This window comes from Carcharodon carcharias, chromosome 6 (assembly GCF_017639515.1).
Source record: "Carcharodon carcharias isolate sCarCar2 chromosome 6, sCarCar2.pri, whole genome shotgun sequence".
Lineage (NCBI taxonomy): Eukaryota > Metazoa > Chordata > Chondrichthyes > Lamniformes > Lamnidae > Carcharodon > Carcharodon carcharias.
In genome coordinates this window covers 139,584,000-139,606,723 of record NC_054472.1, presented here as the reverse complement: position 1 = coordinate 139,606,723, position 22,724 = coordinate 139,584,000, and the positions used below count along the sequence as shown (strand labels likewise).

General features: G+C 41.4%; 1 protein-coding gene across 1 annotated transcript in view; it reads right to left on the bottom strand.

The window, feature by feature from the left end:
* si:dkey-22o22.2 (neural-cadherin) overlaps nucleotides 1-22,724 on the bottom strand; it is a 289,349-nt gene that overhangs the window by 98,469 nt on the left and 168,156 nt on the right. The window contains exons 5-8 of the mRNA XM_041189292.1: nucleotides 19,934-20,045; nucleotides 11,716-11,965; nucleotides 10,236-10,378; nucleotides 1,226-1,398 (exon numbers count right to left, since the gene is read on the bottom strand). Coding sequence (XP_041045226.1) covers nucleotides 1,226-1,398; nucleotides 10,236-10,378; nucleotides 11,716-11,965; nucleotides 19,934-20,045 — 678 coding nt within the window. The remainder of the gene's footprint in view (nucleotides 1-1,225; nucleotides 1,399-10,235; nucleotides 10,379-11,715; nucleotides 11,966-19,933; nucleotides 20,046-22,724) is intronic.

The window sequence follows — 22,724 nt, the reverse complement described above, 5'->3', positions numbered from 1 at the left end:
GCGAGAAGCTAATTTAATGAGCATCCATGAGATGGTAATAAATGCAAATAGCATCCATGCCACTGGTCAGCGATTACCCGACCCACCATTAACCCGCCATCGGGAGAATTGTGAACTGTTTTTACATTGGCCGGATGCCGATTTTTTTGCGCCTGCTAGATTCTCCGTTCCCGCCCATCATGAAACCCAATACGGCAGAATGGTAAAAGGCTGCCCCTTCTGTGACCCCATGTGTTAACTACAGCCAGGGTATCCTCACTCTCTGATTTCCACGTCTTGTTGAAGAGAACTTATTTCAAAGGTAAATCAGCATCTTTACGCGCTCTTTGAAAAGTCATACTGCTTAAGCTATTCAAGATCTCTCCCATTATTCAGGATTCTTGATCCAGGATTTTTTGACTGGCGGAGTTTCCCTTCCTGCCATCTGAAGTTGACGGCAAATACATTGCCAACGATACCTGCTGCCCCGCAGCCAATTAATGCTCCAACAAACATTAATTGACTGGAGATGGGACTTCCATCGCTCACTTGGGAGGAAGTCCTGCCTCTCCGTAGTCCAGCAGTGCCAGAAGCTGTAGTGGACAGGATTGGAAGTCCAGGACCATGTAAGTATGGGGGTGGGGGCGTCTCAGGGCAAGGAGGAAAGATGAGTCCTGGGGAGGTGGGCAGTAGGGGGGTAGGAGTGTTGGTGGAGAGAACGGGGGCGGGGGGGGGGGGAAGGAGCACCTGCAGGGTCCAGAAATTGTTGGGGGAGGGTAGGCCTAATGTTGAAAGAAGGCTGGTGATGGAGGTGTCCACCTCCATACTTCCTGCCCGAGGCCCGAGCAGGGTAATTTTTTTGGGCTTTCCCTCTGCCTCTGTACTCCTCCTGCCAGCCTGAAAATTGAGGCTGGGTGAGAAAATGCTCCGTGGTCATTGATTGGCCACTTAAGGGCCTCAATTTGGGAAAGGGCAAGCAAACCTGTCCCATTGTAAAATTGCAGAGAGGCCGGGGCAGGCGAGAACCCAGTGGGAAGGCAATCTGAAGAATGTTACGGCACCTCTGCCTAAAAACTCACCAGTAGGGGAACATGACATTCTATCCATGGAATTTCTTCATACGCATTTATAGTTACTAAACTGCATGTAATTTTTAATCCCTTCCCCCCACCTCCCACCCTCCATTTAGTCAGTTCATTCCAATTGTTTCCCCACTGCATGCTTATGCTCTGGAGGAAGCTCATACCTCTGAAAAAACTGGCTTGTTATTATTTACATCATTGATTCCCACAATGACTTGAGCAATGCTGCTGAGGGATGTGGACCCTCCTGAGGTGTTGTCATCTGTTGCTGTGATGTTCAGCACATACTGAGGTCCTTGTAGCTTTGGCAATGGGCTTCTACGAAGTTTAATAATACCTGTCATTGGACAAAATAACCATTAGGATTAATATTTAGTGCGAACAAGCTGCCCCTTGGTTCTTTCCATACAATACAATCTCATCATGTTTTCAGATCTCAGCATTCATATATGATTGTTCTCATAAAATACCTCCCCCAGTGGTTTACTGAGTAAATCCATGTGTGATATGGTACTGAGACATTGACCCCAATATCTGAGTATGAGGGGATGGGTTGGGGGGCTGCAGTTTTGAATTTGGGAAACTCTGAAGAGCCAGTTTCCCTCAGTTCCTGCCGAATTTAATGGCAGGTCTTCATTTCCTGACAGAGTTCGGAGGTCTGAGTCGGGAAAATTGCAGGCTGGTGGAAAACATATCAGAAACCAGTGCTGGCAGTGATCAAAATGTCACCTGGATAAGAAAGTGACTGAGCGACAGGAAACAGAGAGTAATGATAAATGGTTGTTTTTCAGATTGGAGGAAGGTCTGTAGTGGAGTTCCCCAGGGGTCAGTGTTGGGACCCTTGCTCTTCCTGATGTATATTAATGACTTAGAATGTGGTGTGTAGGGCATGATTTCAAAATTTGAAGATGGAATGAAGATTGGAAACGTTGTTAATTTTGATGGGAATAGTCTTGAACTTCAAAAGGTTGGTGGATTAGGCAGATAAGTGGCAGATGAAGTTCAATACAGAGAAGTGTGAGGTGATTAATTTTGGCAGGAAGAATATGGTGAGACAGTATAAAATAAAGGGAGAAACTCTAAAGGAGGTGCAGGGACAGAGGGAGCTATATGTACATAAGTCATTGAAGGTGGCAGTGCATGTTAAGAGAACAGTTAATAAAGCATATAGTATCTTAGGCTTTATTAATAGGAGCATTGAGAACAAGGGTAAGGAGGTAATGTTGAACTTGTATAAGACACTAGTGAGGCCTCATCTTTTTTTATTCATTCATGGGATGTGGCTAGGCCAGCATTTATTGCTTATCTCTAATTGCCCTTGCTCAGAGAGCAATTTAAGAGTCAACCACATTGCTGTGGGGTTTGGAGCCACAGGTAGACCAGACCAGGTAAGGACAGTAGATTTCCTTCCCTAAAGGACATTAGTGAAGCAGATGGGTTTTTACAACAATCAACAATGGTTTCATAGTCATCATTAGACTTTTAATTCCAGGCTTTTAAAAAATTCAAATTCCACCATCTGCCATGGCAGAATTCAAACCCTGGTCCTCAAAGTTCCTCTTGATTATTAGTCCAATGACAATACCCTGCGTACAATTCTGGGTGCCAAACCTGCAGAAGGATGTGAAGGGATTGGAGAGAGTTCAGAGGAAATTCACAAGAATGATTCCAGTGATAAAGAATTGTAGCTATGAGGATAGATTTGAGAGGTTGAGGCTGTTTTTCTTGGAGGAAAGAAGGCTAAGAGGAGACTTGATAGAGGTATTCAAGATCCTGAGGGGTAAGAACAGGGTAAATAGTGAGAAACTGTTCCCACTCAAGAGAACAACAAGAACTAGAGGGCACAGATTAAAAGTACTTGGCAAAATAAGTAAAAGTGATAAGATGAAAAAGTTTTTCACCCAGAGGGTGGTTAGAGCCTGGAATGAACTTCTTGAGAGGGTGCTGAAGGCAGGTTCAATCAAGGTAGTCAAAAGGGAATTGGATTGCTATCTGAAAAGAGGAAATGTGCAAGGTTACAGGGATAAGACAGGGGAGTTGAACTAGGTGGAATGCTCTTTCAGAATGCCAGTGCAGATTCAATGGGCTGAATGGCCTCCTTCTGCACTATAAAGATTCTGTGATCCTGTGAAAAGGATCAGGGATGGGAAGATCTGTGGGAGGGGGAGAGATTGGAAGGGTTAGCACGAGTACAAAGCTGGGAGGGAGAGATCAGAAAAACCCAGAATCACAGAATTGTTACAGTGCAGGAGGAGGCCATTCGGCCCATCGTGTCTGCACTGTCTCTCCGAGTGAGCATTTTGCCTAGTGCCATTCATAGAGTCATAGGGCTGCATCTTCCGGTCAGCGAGGGAGGGGCGGGGCCTGTTTGCCGAAGTGTAAAATCCCGACATCACCCCGCGTCATTTAAATTTTCAGGTCTGCGGGCGCGCAGCCAAGTCAGCTATGCATCCACCGACCTGTCAATGGCCTATTAAGGCCATTAAAAAAGTGATTGAAATCATTAATGGATCTGCCCGTCCAACCTTAAGGTTGGCGGGCAGGCTGAGAGCCCTGGCGGGCTTCAGAAAAAACATGAAACCTCATCCACAGGCAGGATGATGTTTCATGTGGGATTTAAAAATTTCAGAATATTTTAAGGGAGAAACTCTAAAGGAGGTGCAGGAACAGAGGGAGCTAGGTGTATAATGTACATAAGTCACTGAAGATGGCAGGGCTTGTTGAGAGAACAGTTAATAAAGCATATAGTATCTTAGGCTTTATTAATAGGGGCATTGAGTACAAGGGTAAGGAGGTGATGTTGAACTTGTATAAGACACTAGTGAGGCCTCGTCTTTTTTTTATTCATTCATGGGATGTGAGTGTCGCTGGCTAGGCCAGCATTTATTCCCCATCTCTAATTGCCCTTGTTCAGAGAGCATTTTAAGAGTCAACCATGTTGCTGTGAGGTTTGGAGTCACATGTAGGCCAGACCAGATAAGGACAGCAGATATCCTTCCCTAAAGGTCATTAGTGAACCAGATGGGTTTTTACAGCAATCGACAATATTTAATCAGGATATTTTAAAATAAAAGTTATGGATATGTCTCAACTCATGTGACAGTGTCACATGAGGGGACATGGCAGCGCAATTTTTTTCTCTTTATTTAATGTTTCAAACCTGAGCTGATCTCCCTGAGGCAGCACTTTGCCTCAGGGAGGTCTGTGTGCTCCTTCGCACACATGCACGGAAGAGTGCACTCCTGCCCAGTGAATCCCCCCCGCCCACCCACCCACAAGGCAGTACTAATCGGGAACCCACCCGCTCGCACCCGCACACCCCCCCGACGGTGGGAAATGTTGCCCATAGAATCATAGTGGTCTATAGCACAGAGAAAGGCCCTTCGACCCATCGAGTCTGCGCCAGTCAAACAACTACCTAACTATTCTAATACCATTTTCCAGTACTAGGCCCATAGCCTTGAATGCCATGGCATCGCAAGTGCACATCCAAATACTTCTTAAATGTTATGAGGGTTTCTGCATCTACCACCCTTTCAGGCAGTGAGCTCCAGATTCCCACCACCCTCGGGGTGAAATAATTCTTCCTCACATCCCCTCTAAACCTCCTGCCCCCTACCTTAAAGCTATGCCCCCTGGTTATTGATCCCTCCACCAAGAGGAAAAGTTTATCCTATCTATGCCCCTCATAATTTTATACACCTCAATCATATGCCCCCTCAATCTCCCCAGAGAAAATAACCCCAGTCTATCCAATCTCTCCTCATAACTAAAACTCTCCAGCCTAGGCAACATCCTGGTAAATCTCCTCTGCACTCTCTCTAGTGCAATCACATCCCTCCTATAATGTGGATTCCAGAACTGCACACAATACTCCAATTGTGGCCTAACCAGCATTTTATACAGTTCCAGCATAACCTCTCTGCTCTTATATTCTATGCCTTGGCTAATAAAGGCAAGTATCCCATATGCCTTCTTAACCACCTTATCTACCTGTCCCGCCACCTTCAGGGACTGGTGGACATGCACACCAAGGCCCTTCTGATCCTCGGTACTTCCCAGGGTCCTACCATTCATCGTGTATTCCCGTACCTTGTTTGTCCTGCCCAAGTGCGTCACCTCACACTTATCCGGATTAAATTCCATTTTCCACTGACCAGCCTGTCTATATCCTCCTGTAATCTAAGGCTATCCTCCTCACTATTTACCACCCCACCAATTTTTGTGTCATCCGCGAATTTGCTGATCAACCCTCCCACATTCAAGCCTAAATCATTTATATATACCACAAACATCAAGGGACCCAACACCGATCCCTGTGGAACCCCAATGGACACAGGCATCCAGTCACAAAAACACCCCTCGACCATCACCCTCTGTTTCCTGCCACTCATCCAATTCTGGATCCAATTTGCCAAATTGCCTTGGTTCCCATGGGCTCTTACCTTCATTATCAGTCTCCCATTCGCCTGCCATCTCCCCATAACCCTGTGGATTGTCTTTTTTCAAATAATCATCTAACTCCCTCCTGAATGCTCCAATTGAACCTGCCCCCACCACGCTCTAAGGCAGTGCATTCCAGAACCTAACCACTCGCTGTATGAAAAAGTTTTTTCTCCTAAGGCTTTTGCTTCATTTGTCAATTATTTTAAATCTGTGCCCTCTCTTATCGCTCCTTTCACATGTGTGAACAGTTTCCCTCTATGTCTAGACCCCTCATGATTTTCACTTTTATCAAATCTCCTCTCAGCCTTCTTTTCTACAAATAAACGAGTCCCAACTTCTCCAATCTACCTTCATAGCTGAAGTTTCTCATCCCTGGAACAGAGTGGATTTGGGAGAAGGGATGGGAAAGGCTTGTTCAGTGAAGGACTGTAGCTCATGATGGTAGTGTGGTTCGGAAGGGAGGATTGGAAGAGTCGAATGGGAAAAGCAGAAGGGTTAGGGTGGAGATTAGAAGAGCTGGAGAGAGAGATCAGAGGCCATAGTTGAGGACTGCAGAGGAGGGACAGATCAGAAAAACATTGGTGGTTTTGGTGGGGAGTGAGGTGTAAGAGATTAGAAAGTGGCTTGGAACATTGTAGCCCAGTGGGAGGGGTGTAGAGTGACGGGGAGGTATTCCAATCACAGGCAGGGGGGTGGGGGCGATTGTGAGGGTGGGCTGGGGGAAGTACTTCCCCTCTACCTGGGTCACAAACAGTGCTTGAAATGTGCTTACCAATTGCATCCAGCAGATTCCCCACATCCCTTCAGCCGGAAGAGTCAGCCAGCCAGTGCAGAATTTAAAACGGTGGTAAAATCTAAGGCATACGGCCTTATTTTAAAATTGAACCTGACCCCAAGCCTCTCCATTTTGTTGGATTTAAAATTCTCCCCTAACAGAACAAATGATCTAACCCACTTACCTCTGGCCCACAGAAACTCACCCATTCATTCACCCTTCGAGAAGGGTGTATCAGAAAGTTGCTGTCTCAGAATCCTGTTTACTCCAAGCTGAGCTTCGGTCCCTTATCCTCTCTGTCACAAACACTGACCTACTGTCACCAACCACCCCCGTAATATTACCCGTCCTACCCTTGCATCAGTCCACTTGATGCCGAAACCCTCATTCATACCTTTCTTAGCTGCAGAATTAGTCAGTCCAATGCTGGCCTCCCACCCTCCAGTCTCCAAAACCTTCAGTTTGTCCAAAACCCTACTGCCTGTATCCTATACTGTATCATGTCTTGCTCACTCTTCATTATCCTATTTCTCGCTGATCTACATTGGATCCAAGATATCCAACACCTCTGGTTTAAATTTTTCATCTGTGTGCATAACTGCCTCAAAGGCCTCATCCTTCGCTACCTCTGTGTCCTCTCTCATCAGATCAGCAAATGTAGTATAAAGGTCCAAGTTCTACTCTTGGCATGCCAAGAAGCTCAACTATTTTCACTTGAGCTGCCTTCGGAAACTTCGATCAAATGGCAGGATGAAATACCAGACACTGTGGTGCTCACCTGAGCTGGCATGCCAAGCATCCAGACAGTCACAATGAGTTAAGCTGATCAAGTAGCCAGAATGCCTGACACTCGCTGACCAAAGAGAATCTTCTCGGGAGGACTTGAGTCTGGGGTGTGCTCTGATAGCAGTCAAAGGAAACGCTACAAAGACACTCTGAAGGCTTTACCTAGGAGTTTTTATATCGACTTTGAGTTCTACGAGAAGCTTGCCCAGGATTGCTGCACCTGGCAAAACCAAATAAAAGACAGCTGGAGAGCTGTCGGTCTCTCACTGGCCGGCAGCTCTCTGAGACAGGGCTTCCTGTCTCTAAAAGGTGGATGCCTCAATTCTATTAACAGCCAATCGGCTTTTAAATGGCTGCAGGGCAACCCGTGTTCCCCTCGGCAGGCTCCCCAGCGACTCTCGACTTTTCAGCCAAGGTGGGGGGACAGCATATGGGGTCTCATATAATTCACCCCAGCTTCTTGTGCATCCCTTCTCCCATTCTGTTTGTCCTACCACTCCATCTTCAGCTGGTTAGGTCCCACTATCTGAAATTTATATAGGATTTCAAAGGATAGAGGCACAGGAACAGTCCATTCACCCAACTCACTGTGGTAGCGAGTTCCACATTCTCACCACTCTTTGGGTGAAGTAGTTCCCTCTGAATTCCCTATTGGATTTCTTGGTGACTATCTTATATTGATACCCTCTAGTTATGCTCTTCCCCAGAAGAGGAACATTCTCCTTGTACCCACGATATCAAAACCTTTTATAATTTTAAAGACCTGTATTAGATTACCCTCAGCCTTTTTTTCAACAGAGAAGGGACCCAGCCCTGTCAATCATTTCCTGATATGTATATATACACCAACATAATTTCTTGTATCATGCTTGTAAATCTTTTCTGCACTGCTTCTATATTTTTTATTATATGGTGACCAGAACTGCATGCAGTACTCTAAGTGTGATCTAACAGGTTTGAAACAGGATTGGCAAAACTTCCCTGCTTTTCAATTCTATCCCTCTAGAAATAAAGCCTAGTGCTTGGTTTGCTTTTTTAATGGTCTTGCTAATCTGTGGCACAACTTTTAGTGATTGATATGTTTGCACTTGGAGAGATCCCTTTGTTCCTCTACCCAATCTAGACTTGCACCTTCTAAGTAATAAGTTATTCTTATTATAAGTTATCCCTATTCTTCATACTCCAAAATGTGTTACCTCACATTTATCTGTGTTGAACTTCATTTGCCAATTATATTCCCATTCTGCAGGTTTATTAATGTCCTTCTGTAATCTGTTGCAGTCTTCCTCTGTATTGATTATCTCCCCAATTTGGTGTCATCTGCAAATTTAGAAATGGTACTTTTGATTTCAAAGTTCAAATTATTAATGAAAATTGTGAATAGCAGTGGTTCCAGCACTGATCCTCATGGAATACCATTTCCCACCTTCTGCCACTTTAAAAACTATCTTTTATTCCCATTCTCTGCTTTCTGTTTTGAAGCCAGCTAACAATCATTCTGCCGCTTGTCTCCCGACTCCACGTTCTCCAACCTTATGCACTGGTCTGTTACAAGGCATCTTATTGAAGCCTTTTGAAATTCAGATAAATTACATCTACTACGTTACCATTGTCTAATTTCTCAGTTAACTTCTCAAAAAAATTCAATGAGGCTGTTTAAGCAACATTTTCCAATTTGTTCTTTAAATCTGCCTTTCCATCTTTTTCTTCTCCTTTATTACCCTGTTTGAAGTCACTCCTTTGGCCAAACTTTTGGTCACTCCTAACCTCTCATTTTCCTCTCATCTCTGTGAAGTGCCTTGTGATGTTTTTCTGCAGTAAAAGTGCTACATAAATGCAGGTTGTTGTTGAAAGGTTCTGTCAGATGCTTGCTCTTTGATTTAGATTCACAGAATCATAGCAGCATAGGAACAGAAATAGGCCATTCAGCCCCTTGACCCTGTTCTGCTATTCAATTACATCATGGCTGATCAGTATCTAACTCCATTCTACCTGCTTTGTTTCCATAACCTTAATGCCTTTACCTATATAAAAAAACCAAACTATTTCAGTACTGAAATTTTTTATTGGCCTATCATGAACATCTTTTGGGTGTGAGAGAATGAGATTGTGTGAAAAAGTGTTGCCTAACATCAACTCTGAATGACCTAGCTCTAAATTTATGTTTATGTCCCTTCTTCTGGACTCATCCACCAAAGAATATAAGGCTGAAATTTGTGCTGAGTGGGTGGGCCCACACCCGACCCGCTCGAATGTAAAATGACTCGCGATGTCATCTGGCAAGCGTCCTGACGTCATCCCGCACCCGCACGCGATTTCAGTCAGCAGGCGCACGTGAGTTGCCAACAATTAACAGGCCTATTAAGACCATTAAAGTATTAATTGAACAAAAAGGCAAAGCGACCTTTGGATTTTTTAGGAAACCTCATCCACGGACGGGATGAGGTTTCCAACAGCAATTAAAAATTGAATAAAAATTTTTAAAAATTCATTTATAACATGTCCCTGTTCATGTGACAGTCACATGAGGGGACATGTTTTTAACATTGCAAACATTTTTATTTTTAATGTTATAAATCTTCAGCTCCCTAAGGCAGCTCCGTGCCTCAGGGAGCTTTCATTGCACGCACTCACTCACGCGCATGCATGAGCTTCCGCGCTCACCCTCCTCCTGCCCCCACCTCAGCCGCGCTGAGCACTGCTGCGCACGATTCATGCTGGCTGGCCATTAATTGGCCAGCCAGCGTGGAATCGATGTCAAGGCCTGATCGTGGGCTGCGGTCGGCTTTGAAACCACACCCAGGCCCACCCAACAAGGTAAAAATCCTGGTCATAGTTTTTCTCTATCTACTCTACACTTTCATCCTTATCCGCACTTCAATTAGATCACCCCTTAATCTTAGTGGTGGAATTCCTTCCCTAAACCTCTCCACCTCTTTACCTCACTTTCCATTTTTAAGACACTGCTTAAAACCTACCTCTTTGACCAACTTTTGGTCATCTGCCCTAATATTTCCTTATGTGCTTCGCTGCCATATTTTGTTTTATAATGAGTCTGTGAAGTGTCTTGGGATGTTTATTCTATTAAAGGTTCTATATAAAAACAATATTGCTGTTGTTGTAACTCATGTGACAAAACATGGCCAAATATGTTTGCATAGTTTTACCTTTCTGATTGTCTAGCTCAAAATTCTTCTCTTGGTTCCCTCCTGTGATTGTGTAGATAACACTGTCACCATCAGGATCCTTTGCATGAACTGTAGCAACCAGACTATTAGGTCCAGCATCCTCAGAAAGAAATGACTTATATCTGGGTGTAAATGATAAGAGAAGTCTATTAATGCAGGACAAAATTTGAAGCAAATGAAATGTAGAAAAGATATAGGTCCAAAAATTTCAAAGGCTCCGTGAGTGAAGAAAGAAAGGAAGAAAAGAAAAAGAAAAGGAAAGAAACTTTCATGACCTCAGAACTCAATTTGCACACACAAAGCTCTCACAGACAGCAATGTGATAATGACCAGAAAGTGATGTTGGGTAAGGAATAAACATTGACTGTGACTTCAAGAAAACTGCTGCACTTCTTTAGAAAAGTGCCAAGGGCTCTTTCCATCCACTTGAGAGGGTAGATGGAGCCTCAGTTTAATATTCTCATCCTACAGTGCTGCACTCCCTTAGTATTGCACTGACATATTTTGTGCTCAGGTTTCTAGAGTGATACTTAAGCCCACAATCTTCTACCTCAGAGAGGAGAATGCTATCAACTGAGCTACAGCAACAGTTTGGTTAGGAAGCACAGAAGGAATTCCATCTCCTGTTGCAAAGGCACCAATAAACATCACATCAAACACTTAAACCAAACACACCGTAGATGTACTTTGGAGTATAGGTCCAAATTGTTTTACTGTGCAAATATATGTTTATAGCAAGTTAAATCCAGTCCATATTCTGCACCAAGAAAACAAGGTAATGGAAAAACATTGTTAACATTAACAAACATAGAACTTTGCTTTCAAAGACTATAATGTATGTCCTGCACCTGATTCTATTAACAAAGGTCACTGCTTGAGAAACATCTGTTTCTGACATTACCAGCTATGAAAAGGAAGAAAAATCTTCTTGAATGATTTAAAGGAAAAGAAAAGCATTGAGTATATGCTCTGTGACTAAAGCAATCCTCTGTAGGTACGATTTTTGAAAAATTGAACAAATTCTCAGGAAATACCATAAATTTAGTTACTAATGCTTCATCCCATGGAGACTCAGAGCCACTACAAAGTTGTACGTCATGAGATACCTGTGCCCCACCTGAATATTTTACAGGAATGAGTGCTTTGGAACTGAAGGCTGATTCAGTGCAAATTCAACTAGGAAAAGTCAGTTCTTTGAGTACCAGAGGTATCTGGCCAGTGCTATTTTTTCATTGCCTCCAGTTCAGACTGCAGGTTGCCTAAAGCACTGACTTCTGGTAAGCCCAACTGCAATATTCCAGGAGGGCCACAAAATAGTTTAAAACTGCTGCTTTGTGTAAAAAAAGCGAATAGTATCCATGGGATATATTTTGTACCACAGTTATTTTCCCCCTCCCCAACTCCCTTGGCTTTCCTTTACTTTGCAGTAGCAAAATTGCATGGAGAGAAGTTCACATACATGTTCTGTGAAAATACAGGGGCTTCATCATTGATGTTAGTCATCCTGATCCTCACTGATGCTGTTCCAGTCCGAGGGGGATGGCCTTTGTCTACGGCTGCAACAATAAATTCGTACATGTGGTTGGGTCGCTCATAGTCCAGTTGTTGCTTTGAGCTGATGAGTCCCTGAGGGGTAATGGCAAACTCTGCACCCTGAGAGAAGTAGGAAATCTCCGCATTGAGGCCAGTGTCACAATCCTGTGCCAGCACTTTGTGAGGGAAAAACAAAATCATAATGCTTCAGTTAGTAAGAAAAAAGGATCAGCCATTGACATATTTACATTATCAATTAGGAATAAAGAAGGGCAAAAGCATACAATATTGAGAAGCCCAAAAAAATGTGAAAGATATAAAACTAAATGCATTTTGCAAAGTGAGGATATGCAAGAAACTGTAGCTGTTAACTCTGTTGTGGAGCAAGTTGACTTAAGGTGTTTCACAAACAGGGTAAGAAAATTTGGATAGGAAACAAGTTAGGGGATAAAACCAGAGTCAAATGGTTTGAGAAGGCTTTTTAAGATGGGGATGAGCAAGCAAGTTGAAAGAGAATTAGGAAGACAATTCTAGAAAGTGTTAGGACCATAGCCGATGTTATTCATTGAGAAAGCTGAATCCCAGCAGGAAACTTGTCCTACTGATCTTAACTTTCTGTTTTATATTTTGAAAACAAGGGGAAAACCACTGATCCAGAAACATAGAATTCCAATAACACTTTTAGGATTTTTAAATTGAAATATTTATCAACAAGAAAAAAAAACTTAAATGAACAAGATTAAAATTAGACAGTTAAAACAGTCTTGCAAAACATTCCCCCAAAAAACCCACTTGGGCAAAATACACAAGTAAACTACTTGGCAACAGCTCCCTTATAGATTTTTAACCATAAAAATCCAGTAATATTACTGGTACTGCTTCTACTACTGCTACTTTAATAAAGTGCACCTTACAACTTCTCACTCTCTTCCACTCTGTGTTGGGACCGAAGGAAGTTCCGAAACAGACTGCTTTCTGGAAACAAAGACTTTTCTGACTTGAAACTGGATAGCTGCTTTAAATTCACAACTTTTCTCAGCAGAGAGCTGGTCTTAGGGCATGTCCCCCACACAACCAACACAGTTCAACCAAACACCTTTTTTGAAATATCCTTTTCCCCTTTGACCTTAAACTCCAATGTTCTAAGCACCTCTTTGAACTCAATTTTCCCAAAATATAAAAATCTTTCATGACTTCCTATTGCCTCCACTTTCAGGTCAAATAAAATTGAATAACCTTCTCTTATTTACCTATGAAATCTTTGTAAGTTGTAAAAGTCCCTTGCTACTTTTCAACTCCCTTTGAAATTTAACAGGGGAAAATTCAAGTTCCTACTTATCTTACAATGCAAATTTCAAAACCAACTTATTTACTCGTACATTCAACTTCACCATAGCCTCTAATTATAAATGCATGCTTCTAGCACCTTTATCTTTCATCTTCCTGCTCCCACAGACAATCTGTCTTTACTAACTTTCCCCCAGTTTAATTGCACACGCACACACATATACAAACACACACACAAACTCGCAGCCTTCTTTAGAGAATACCACCGAAGTAAAACACCCATTTTCACAAAAGCAATGCACTGACAACCCTTTGAAAATCAAGTTTATCCCAAGAGTGAATGGGAGTTAAATAACCTATAAACCCAATGGTTTGAATCTGATAAATTCCATATTTTGGTACAATTTCCCAAAGGTTTTCTTGATCTTTGACAATAACTTCAACAGAAGATTGGCACAAGCTCAGAGAAACAGCAGAAACATGCAGAGTAAAAAAACTATTCTATTCTTCCTATTGTTACCATATCACTTTTATCATAGTGCATGGTGTAGACCATCAAAAAACATTGATGAAGCTTTTATAACTCCATGGCTTTATGTAAAGTAACTTTTACATCTCCAGATAATCTTTGCTACCTTCTTGAAAATCCCAACAATTAAGGCAGAAATTAAATAAAGACAATCTCAAAAACACATCTTTTAATAATTTGTCATTCAGCCTGTTTAAATTTCGAACTCTGTGATTTTTTGGCTTTCTGAATATTACAAGAATATATAAGTATGTTTTCTGTGTGTGCCATTGGGACTTGGGTTGAGATTGCCCAAACACATTTAATATGATGCCCTTATAATGAGCAGAAAGAGGAGAATGTTCATTCCTTCACTCATTTAATTGATTTAACAGTCTAGTTTGGTTTAGCACAAGCCTTTGGCAGTGCTGTAGGCAAAAGATTTGTTAGCTCATCTTTTGCCATCAAAATACATCAAAGCAACCGTGATTAGTGCTGTGATCAGGAGGAGCAGCTAAAAAAGAGGCTGGTGAATTCCTAGAATATTGCTACATTAGAACCTAAGAAATAGGAGTAGGAGTAGACAATATGGCCCGCTGAACCTGCTCCGCCATTCAATAAGATCAGTAGTGATCTTCAGCTTCAATTCCACTTTTCTGCCCGCTCCCCAAGCTCCTTTACTCTCTGAGAGACCAAATATTTGTCTATCCCAACCATAAAAAAGTCAGTGATGGAGCATCCACAACCCTCTGGGGTAGAGAATTCCAAATATTCACAACCCTTTGAGTAAAGGAATCTCTCCTCACCTCAGTCCTAAATGATCAGCACCTTTTTCTGAGACTGTGCCCCCATGTTCTAGATTCCGCAATCAGGGGAAACAACTTCTCAGTATCTACCCTGCCAAGTCCTTTCAGAACCTTGTATGTATCAATGATCTCACCTCTCATTCTTTAAAACGCCAGAGAATATAGACTCAATCTACTCAGCCTCATTCCAGGAACCTTCTAGTGAAGCTATGAGCCTTCACTGTACTGCCTTCAATGCAACATATCCTCCCTTAAATATGGAAACCCAAACTGTACACAATATTCCAGGTGTGGCCAGTTTATTTTCATATTCTATTTTTCTTTTTATCAATTTTGGTGGCCCTTTACTGGTTTCTAAAATACTTCCAATCCTCAGATTTAATACTATTCTTTACAACATTATAATCCTTTTCTTTTAATCTAATACTATCCTTAACTTCCTTGTAAGCCACAGATGGACCTCTCTTACTGAGTTTTTGTCTTTTGTATATTTGTTGAACATTTTGAATTGTTTCTTCAAATGTTTACCATTGTTTATTTACTGCCATCCTTTTAGACTATTTACCCGAACAACCTTAGCCAGCGCTCCCCTCATACCTGTGTGGTTGGCTTTGTTTAAGTTTACAATTCTTGTTTGTGATTGGCATATGTCACTTTCAAACTTAATATGGAATTAAATTATATTAAGATCATTATTTCCCAGTGGATCTTTTACAATGAGATTACTAATTAACCCCTCCTCATCGCACAAACTAGTGCTATTCCCCACACTTCTAAAAACCTTCCCATTCTTATTCTGTGATACATACATATGTACTAAGTCTTTCTTTAGAGTAAAAGGGCAGATTTTCATTGACGTAACTGACCTATTGATGGTAGAAACCATTTCTGGCCACAAATTGCCTAAATTTAAATGAATAAATTAATGTTTACGAGCTCACTATGGTTTGATCCTCAATCTGTGCCTAAATTAGCTAATTTGAGCTGGGGTGATGGTAATGATGCTTTTATTGGCTTCAGAATCCTAAGTAAGAGCAAGGAATTTTTTCCCCACTGCTCAGGATGTAACTTCAATGGTAGCTCTGGCATTTGTTGCACATTTATGGTTGCCAGAGCTGTTTTTTTACAACCGAGTGTCTTGCTAGGCCACTTCAAACAGCAGCTAAGAATTAAGCATATTGTTGTGGGGCAAATTCTAGCTCTACCTTACCACCATCACCTCCCTTGATCACTCTACTGCCCTGGTTCATCACCTTGCTGTGCTGTCCTGGATGAGCACAAATTGCCCCCAATTAAACAAGAGGACAATCAAATCAGTGTCTTCAGTCTCTGTCACAAATTCCATTCCATAAATACTGACACCATGCCTCCCCTTGGCCACTGCCTTAGACTAAACCAGACTGTTTGCAACTTTGACTTCCTATTTGATCCTGGGATTAGCTTCCAACCCCATTTAGTCTCTGTCACCAAGGCAGCCTTCCTTCACCTCCATCTCATCACCCTCCTCTGCCCCACATGTTGGCAGTGTGCTCATGAACATAGGGTAAAGATAGGATACTTGCCAGCAAGATGGTGTGCATTCACTGTTTCAGCTAATTTATAAAGAACAGCCACTTAGGCGAATTAGTGAAGGGCTATCAGTGCCTCTGGAATTAACTCCAGCAAGCAATCAACTCAAAAATTGGCAGAAAATAAAAGAACATATTTAATTTGAAAAAGCCGTTGCTGCTTCAGTCATACAGGCAGCATTATTTTTGCCTGTAGCAGGGGCACATCAGTTTCTTTCAAAACTTGCAGCATCAGTTTATATTAACTCAGTGCTACCTCTGCCAAGCCAACTGCCTAAAAATTTTTTAACAGAGTATTGTGGATCTTCAGACTTTGAACACAACAGAATTTTACTACAAATTTGGTAGAAATACACACCGATATCAGCATGGTGCTGGCACCAAACTTATTGTTTAACAGCAGAAGTAAATGCACATTAAATTGGAACCTGATATACCTTCAGTGAAGCTGACAAGCTGTTTGGAAGATTCAAACTACAAGGAAATACTGTAACAAACTTGGAACATCAGCTCATTAAACAAAGCTGGTGTATATAACACTGTCAAATTCTCTCTCTGCTTCTCTCCTGCAGAGGTGGTTTACTTTGAATAATGTCACATTTCTGTCATGACATGAGTAATCTTTCATTAAATATTCCTTTTAAAGTAGCAAGGAGGTTTAATTAAATGTACTTTGCTAGAATGTCCTTCCTATGAAGCTCAAATCTCGTTTATTTATAAATGAGTGAAGCACAACCAATTGAATCAATGCTGACATTTCTAGATCAAAAGTGACCTGAAAATAATCAAAGGAGAAACTGCCATTAATAGAAGCATTGCCAGCTTTTTCCCCATTATTAAGAAAACTCACTTTTGCCTTTGACAAGATGGCAGCAATAAAAGGCCATTGCTTTGCTCTTTGTTGATGGAAATGAAAGCCTTAATCTTACATACAAATAATGTTCAGCCCTTGCAGATGTGTCAACATTGAAAACACAGCAGAGACATCAAGGATGCTGGAGATGGGGGTCTAGGAGCTTGGATGAGATTTTAACAACAGCCTCATCCACATGCAACTCCAGCATTCCTCACTAATGAAAACACTGCTCCAGGCTCCACTCAGCTACTGTTAGGATTGGATCCAGCATTTGCTATAATATTTTAAACACACCCTGCATACATTTGTTTTATCTGCACTACTGTTTCAAATCTAATCCAGTCATGCAGCCTTTTTCCTCCAGAGGGGAAAGACTGGACTAGATCTGAATCATTAGTTTTAATTTTTGTTGTCTTTAATCCAGAAAATCTTTTAAATTATTTAATTAAACTACAACTATTCACACAATTCTGAATCAATTTAATATCAACCCATTTTGATGCAGGCCTTTGTGTATTTTTAAGTGTTTTAATTTCAAGAATGACTTCTGTTTTAAATTCACTGGATTTATAATTCACTAACAATTCTACAGTTTAAGCTTTAGGATTAACTGCCTCCTCTCAATTATGACTGACATTTTCACTGCGCTTGTAAAAAAAAATCATAACACCACAACGTGGAAGCTCTTGCAATTTATACACATTGGGAACTGCTTGCTAAAATTTGCCTCAATGCCAAATTTTGCTTTTGCACTCCAGGCACAACGTAGTTCTAGACATTGTACATCTGTTGTAGCAGAGGAGCTGGCATCGGGGCAGTCATCTTGGTAACTGTGAAGCCAGTATGTAGTTTTCCTAAGATCTTTGATGTTTTGTGCACAAAGGGCACGTGCAACATTTTACATTAGATCAATCTAAAAATCTTCCTTTTAGATTGGAGCCTTTTCTTTATGGTTATGTTTACATGAATCGAAGCAACAGACGTAAACAAAGTCATTTGGCCCATCGAGTCTATACTGTTCTCTGTGGGGCAATCCAGTCAGTTCCATTCCACCACTCTGTCGTTGTAGCCCTGGAAGTTTATTTCCCTCAAATGCCTATCCAGTTTCCTTTTGAAATCATTGTCTCTACTTCCACCACTCTCGTTGGCAGAAAATTCCAGCTTATTATCACGCACTACTTAAAAGAAGTTCTTCCTCATATCCCCTGTATAAGAACATAAGAAATAGGAGCAGGAGTAGGCCATTCGGCCTCTCAAGCCTGCCCCAGCATTCAATAAGATCATGGCTGATCTGCCCCAGGCCTCAACTCTTCTTTCATGTCAGCCCCTCATAGCCCTCAACTCCCTGATATTTCAAAAATCTATCTACCTCCCCTTTAAATACTTTCAGTGATTTAGCCTCCACAACTCTCTGGCCTACTTTTGCCTAGAACTTTAAATCAGTGTCCCCTAGTCCTTGTGCCAACAGCTAATGGGAACAGCTTTTCTTTGTCAATGTTATCTGAATTTATCATAATCTTTTACACCTCTATCAGATCTGCCCTTAATCTCCTTTGGCCCAAGGAAAAAAAACCCAGCTTCTCCAACCTAACCTTTAGCCAAAATCCCTTATCTGTGGAACCATTCTGGTAAATCTCCTCTACACCCTCTCAAGGACCCTCACATCCTTCCTAAAGTGCAATCACCAGAACTGGGCACAATACTGTATTTGTGGCCTAACCAGGAACCATCTAACCATACCAAGAAAAATGTAATTTCAGCTTTAGCTGACTTTAAACTGAGAATAATTTCAGTAAATTGAATGTCACAGTGACAAATGGTGAATTACATCCGAATAAAACATGACACCCCAAAAGTAGATGGAGGTATGGTAGACAATTCAGGGGAAGGTATATTTTAATACTTTGGAAATGGAAAAATTATGATTGACTTTTACAAAGGTAACATTTAAATGAGGTCATTATTCAGATTAATTTGCTTCTTCATTCAACGAGTAGATCAATGGAATGTACAGGTTTTCTGGCTTCGTATATAAAGCAGGCATCAAAAATATTCAGAATTAGTCACTGTTCCAAGAGATGTTAAAATATGCCAACAAATCTTTTAACTGTATAAACCAATGAGATTAATGTGTTTTCTCTGTTTGCCTTAACTGTTTTAATTATCAATTTGCTCCGTCCTTGTCAGGTTATAGCAGTCAACACACATAAAACAAAACTGGAAGCCCAGAAATGAATGTCTGTTGGCTACCTATGTTCTGAAAGTAGTTTGTGCGGCTTCAGCCATGTTTCTCGTAAGCATTATTCCTCGGTTTAAGCTTACCCTCATTTAACACTAATTAGCATTAAATTGTTGATCATTCAGAAAGACGATGAACAGTTGGTATAGAAAATTGAAAGCACCACGGTTGGGCCTGAATCACATTGTTAGGACAGAGTGAAGGAAGCTTGACCCTGCAATTAACCAAGCCTGACCTGGGACTGATTTATGCTAGCACTTGGTGCCTGAGAATAGAAAGTGTTCTATTTCACAGGACGAATTTTGTTTTATGAGTACAAAATTCACAAACAGAATGGTGAAAAAGACCAAACTAAGGATAATCTGAATAATTTAATTTCTGAAGTGCATGAAGGATTTGCATTTACACAATCCTTTCTTACATCTGCCAGAAACATTATATAGCACTTCCCATACAATGAATTACTTTCAAGTGTTGTGGCATGTTAGGTAAATGTGCTAGCCACATTAGACACAGGAAGATCCCAGAAGCAATGAAATGTAATCTGTTTTTAACTAGTGTTAAGAGACATTTTGAGAACACCAGAAGAACTCTATGCTTCTCAAATATTTCTTTAAGAGCTTTAAAAGCCACCTGAACAGACAGATACTACCTTGAATAAGCACTTCCTCAGCACTCACTGGATTGAGAGTCTCAAACATGCACTCAAATCCTGGAGTGGGTTTAACTTCACTACATTCTAAATCTGAAGCAAGTGTGAGCAAAGATGACACTACCTTCCATGCTAAGCTGATACTAAAATAAAATGTCAGATACTCTGGACAGAAGAAATATGCACACTAATAATCTAGCATTTTTTAAATAGAAGCATATGTACAACCTTGCAATAAAGAGGTGCCAATGGGGACGCTTTCAGGAATGTTGTCACGACTGTAGATAGAATGCAGGAACTCTGGGGTACAGTCATTTTCATCAGTGATGTGAATTACCACCTGGAAAATAATTGGCAAAAAGTAGAAATCAGAAATCATCAGAAGCAAAGTGACAAAAAATGGACCTCAGATAATGTGAAAAAAATGACCATGTACAATTGCTGTATTAGTATCACTTTCAGTAACAAATCAGCAATGAAGTGCAAAGACCGGGTCAAAGGAGCAATACCCTCTCTCACCAGATTTTCAGTCTAGATTCAGACAGGGGAATGAGAAAACCAATAGGAATACTGGCAAACCAGCACATTAGAAGATTTGTATTATCAGTAAAGAATCATGTACATGATATTGTTGCATTATAACACTTCAGTTAGTGATAACAATGGACCTTTCAGATACTGTGCACCATTTTGTATGTATGAAAATGAATTGAAACAGGAATCTATGTGACATTACGATATGTGATTTAGGTCAACAATTTAGGTTTTGGGTTCTTTATTTTGCATGATCTCCAGTTCCCATTTTAAGCAGAGAAACATAGAAAATAGAAACTCCTTAATGCGTTTAGTGTCTAGAAATTTATTTCCTTCTTACATATATTCAGTGACTTAACCTCCACAACCTTCTGTGATAGACAATTCTACAGGTTCACCATGCTTTGGGTGAAGAAGTTTCTCTTCATCTTAGTCCTAAATGGTCTATCCTGTATCCTGAGACCGTGACCCCTTGTTCTAGACCACCCCCGCACCACCAACACCACCCCCCCACGCCCCCGCCAGCCCCCCAGGGGAAACATTATCCCTGCATTCAGTCTGTCCTGCCCTGTCAGAATTTTATACGTTTCAATGAAAGCTCCTCTCATTCTTCTAAACTCTAGTGAATACAGGCCTAGTTGACTCAATCTCTCCTCATACGACAATCCTGCCATCCCAGGAATCAATCTGGTAAACCTTTGCTTCACTCCCTCAATGGCAAGTATATTCTTTCTTAGGTAAGGAGACCAAAACTGCACACAATGCTCCAGTTGTGGTCTCACCAAGGCCCTGCACGTAAGACATCCTTGCTCCTGTACTCAAATCCTCTTGGAATGAAAGCTAATAAGGGCTGTCTACAAGATGTACTGCAGAAATTCACCAAGGCTCTTTAGACAGCAATTTCCAAACCCACAACCACTACCATCTAGAAGAACAAGGGCAGCAGACACATGGGAACACCACCACTTGGAAGTTCTCCTCCAAGCCACTCACCTTACTTTGGAATATATTGCCGCTCCTTCACTGTCCCTAGGTCAAAATCCTGGAACTCCCTCTTTAACAGCACTGTGGGTGTAGCTACACCACATGGGCTGCAGCGGTTCAAAAAGGCAGCTCACCATCACCTTCTCAAGGTCAATTAGGGATGGGCAATAAAAACTGGCCTAGCCAGCGAAGCCCATGCCCCACGAATTAATAAAAAAATATATACTATTTGCCCTCCTGACTGCTTGCTGCACCTGCATGCTTGCTTTCAGTGACTGATATATAAGGACACCCAGGTCTCTTTGTATATCAACATTTCCCAAGCTATCACCATTTAAATTATACTTTGCCATTCTGCTTTTTCTACCGAAATGGATAACTTCTTACTTATCCACATTATACTGCATTTGCCATATATTTGCCCATTCCCTCTACTTGTCTAAATCATCCTGAAGTCTTTTTACATCCGCCTCACCACTCACATTCCCACCTAGTTTTGTGTCATCATCAAACTTGGAAATATTATGATTGGTTCCCTCATCCAAATTATTGATACATATTGCGAATAGTTGGGGCCCCAAGCACTGATCCCTGTGGTACCCTCTTCGACACCACCTGCCACTCCAAAAAAGACCCATTTATTCCTACTCTCTGTTTCCTGTCTGTTAACCAATTCTCAATCCATGCCAATACATTACCCCCAATCCCATATGCTTTAATTTTGCACACTAACCTCTTATGTTGGACTTTATCAAAATCTTTCTGAAAATTCAAATATACCACATTCACTGGTTCTCCCTTATCTATTCTGCTAGGTACATCCTCAAAAAACTCCAGTAAGTTTGTCAAACATGATTTCCCTTTCATAAATCCATGTTGACTTTGTCTAATCCCTTTGATATTTTCTAAGTGTCCTGTTATCTCATCCTTTATAACAGACTCTAGCATTCTCTCTCCTACTGATGTTAGGCATCACTGGTTTAGCTGCCCAAGCTTAAAGGAGGAAAGAGAGGGAGAGAGGAAAGGAGTTCTGAGCTTAGGACCTAGGGAGCTTAAGACACTGCCACTATTGGTAGAGCGATTAAAATTAAGGCTGCTCAAGGTGCCGGAATTAGAGGAGTGCAGATAACTTGAAAGGTTTTACAGCTGGAGATTACAGAAGCATGGAAGGGCCATGGAGGGATTTGAAAACAAGGATGGGAATATTAAAATCAAGGATAACTGGCTGCCGTCAGCACATGTATGGAAATTGACATGCTTTTGGATGATGTCGCCAAGGGTCAGCATGTAGGGAGACACCAGAGACACTTGTGTGGGAATGGGAAGTGAATCCATTGTTGATGATTCTTGGTAATAATTAGATAAGTGAGAATGGAACCAGGCTCGTGCAGTCCCACCCAGCTGGGCGACAATGAAGAGGCATTTGGGGAGGATGGTCTGAGCAACTGTGTCAAAGGCTGCAGACAAGTCAAGAAGAACGAAGAGGGACAGTTGCCTTTGT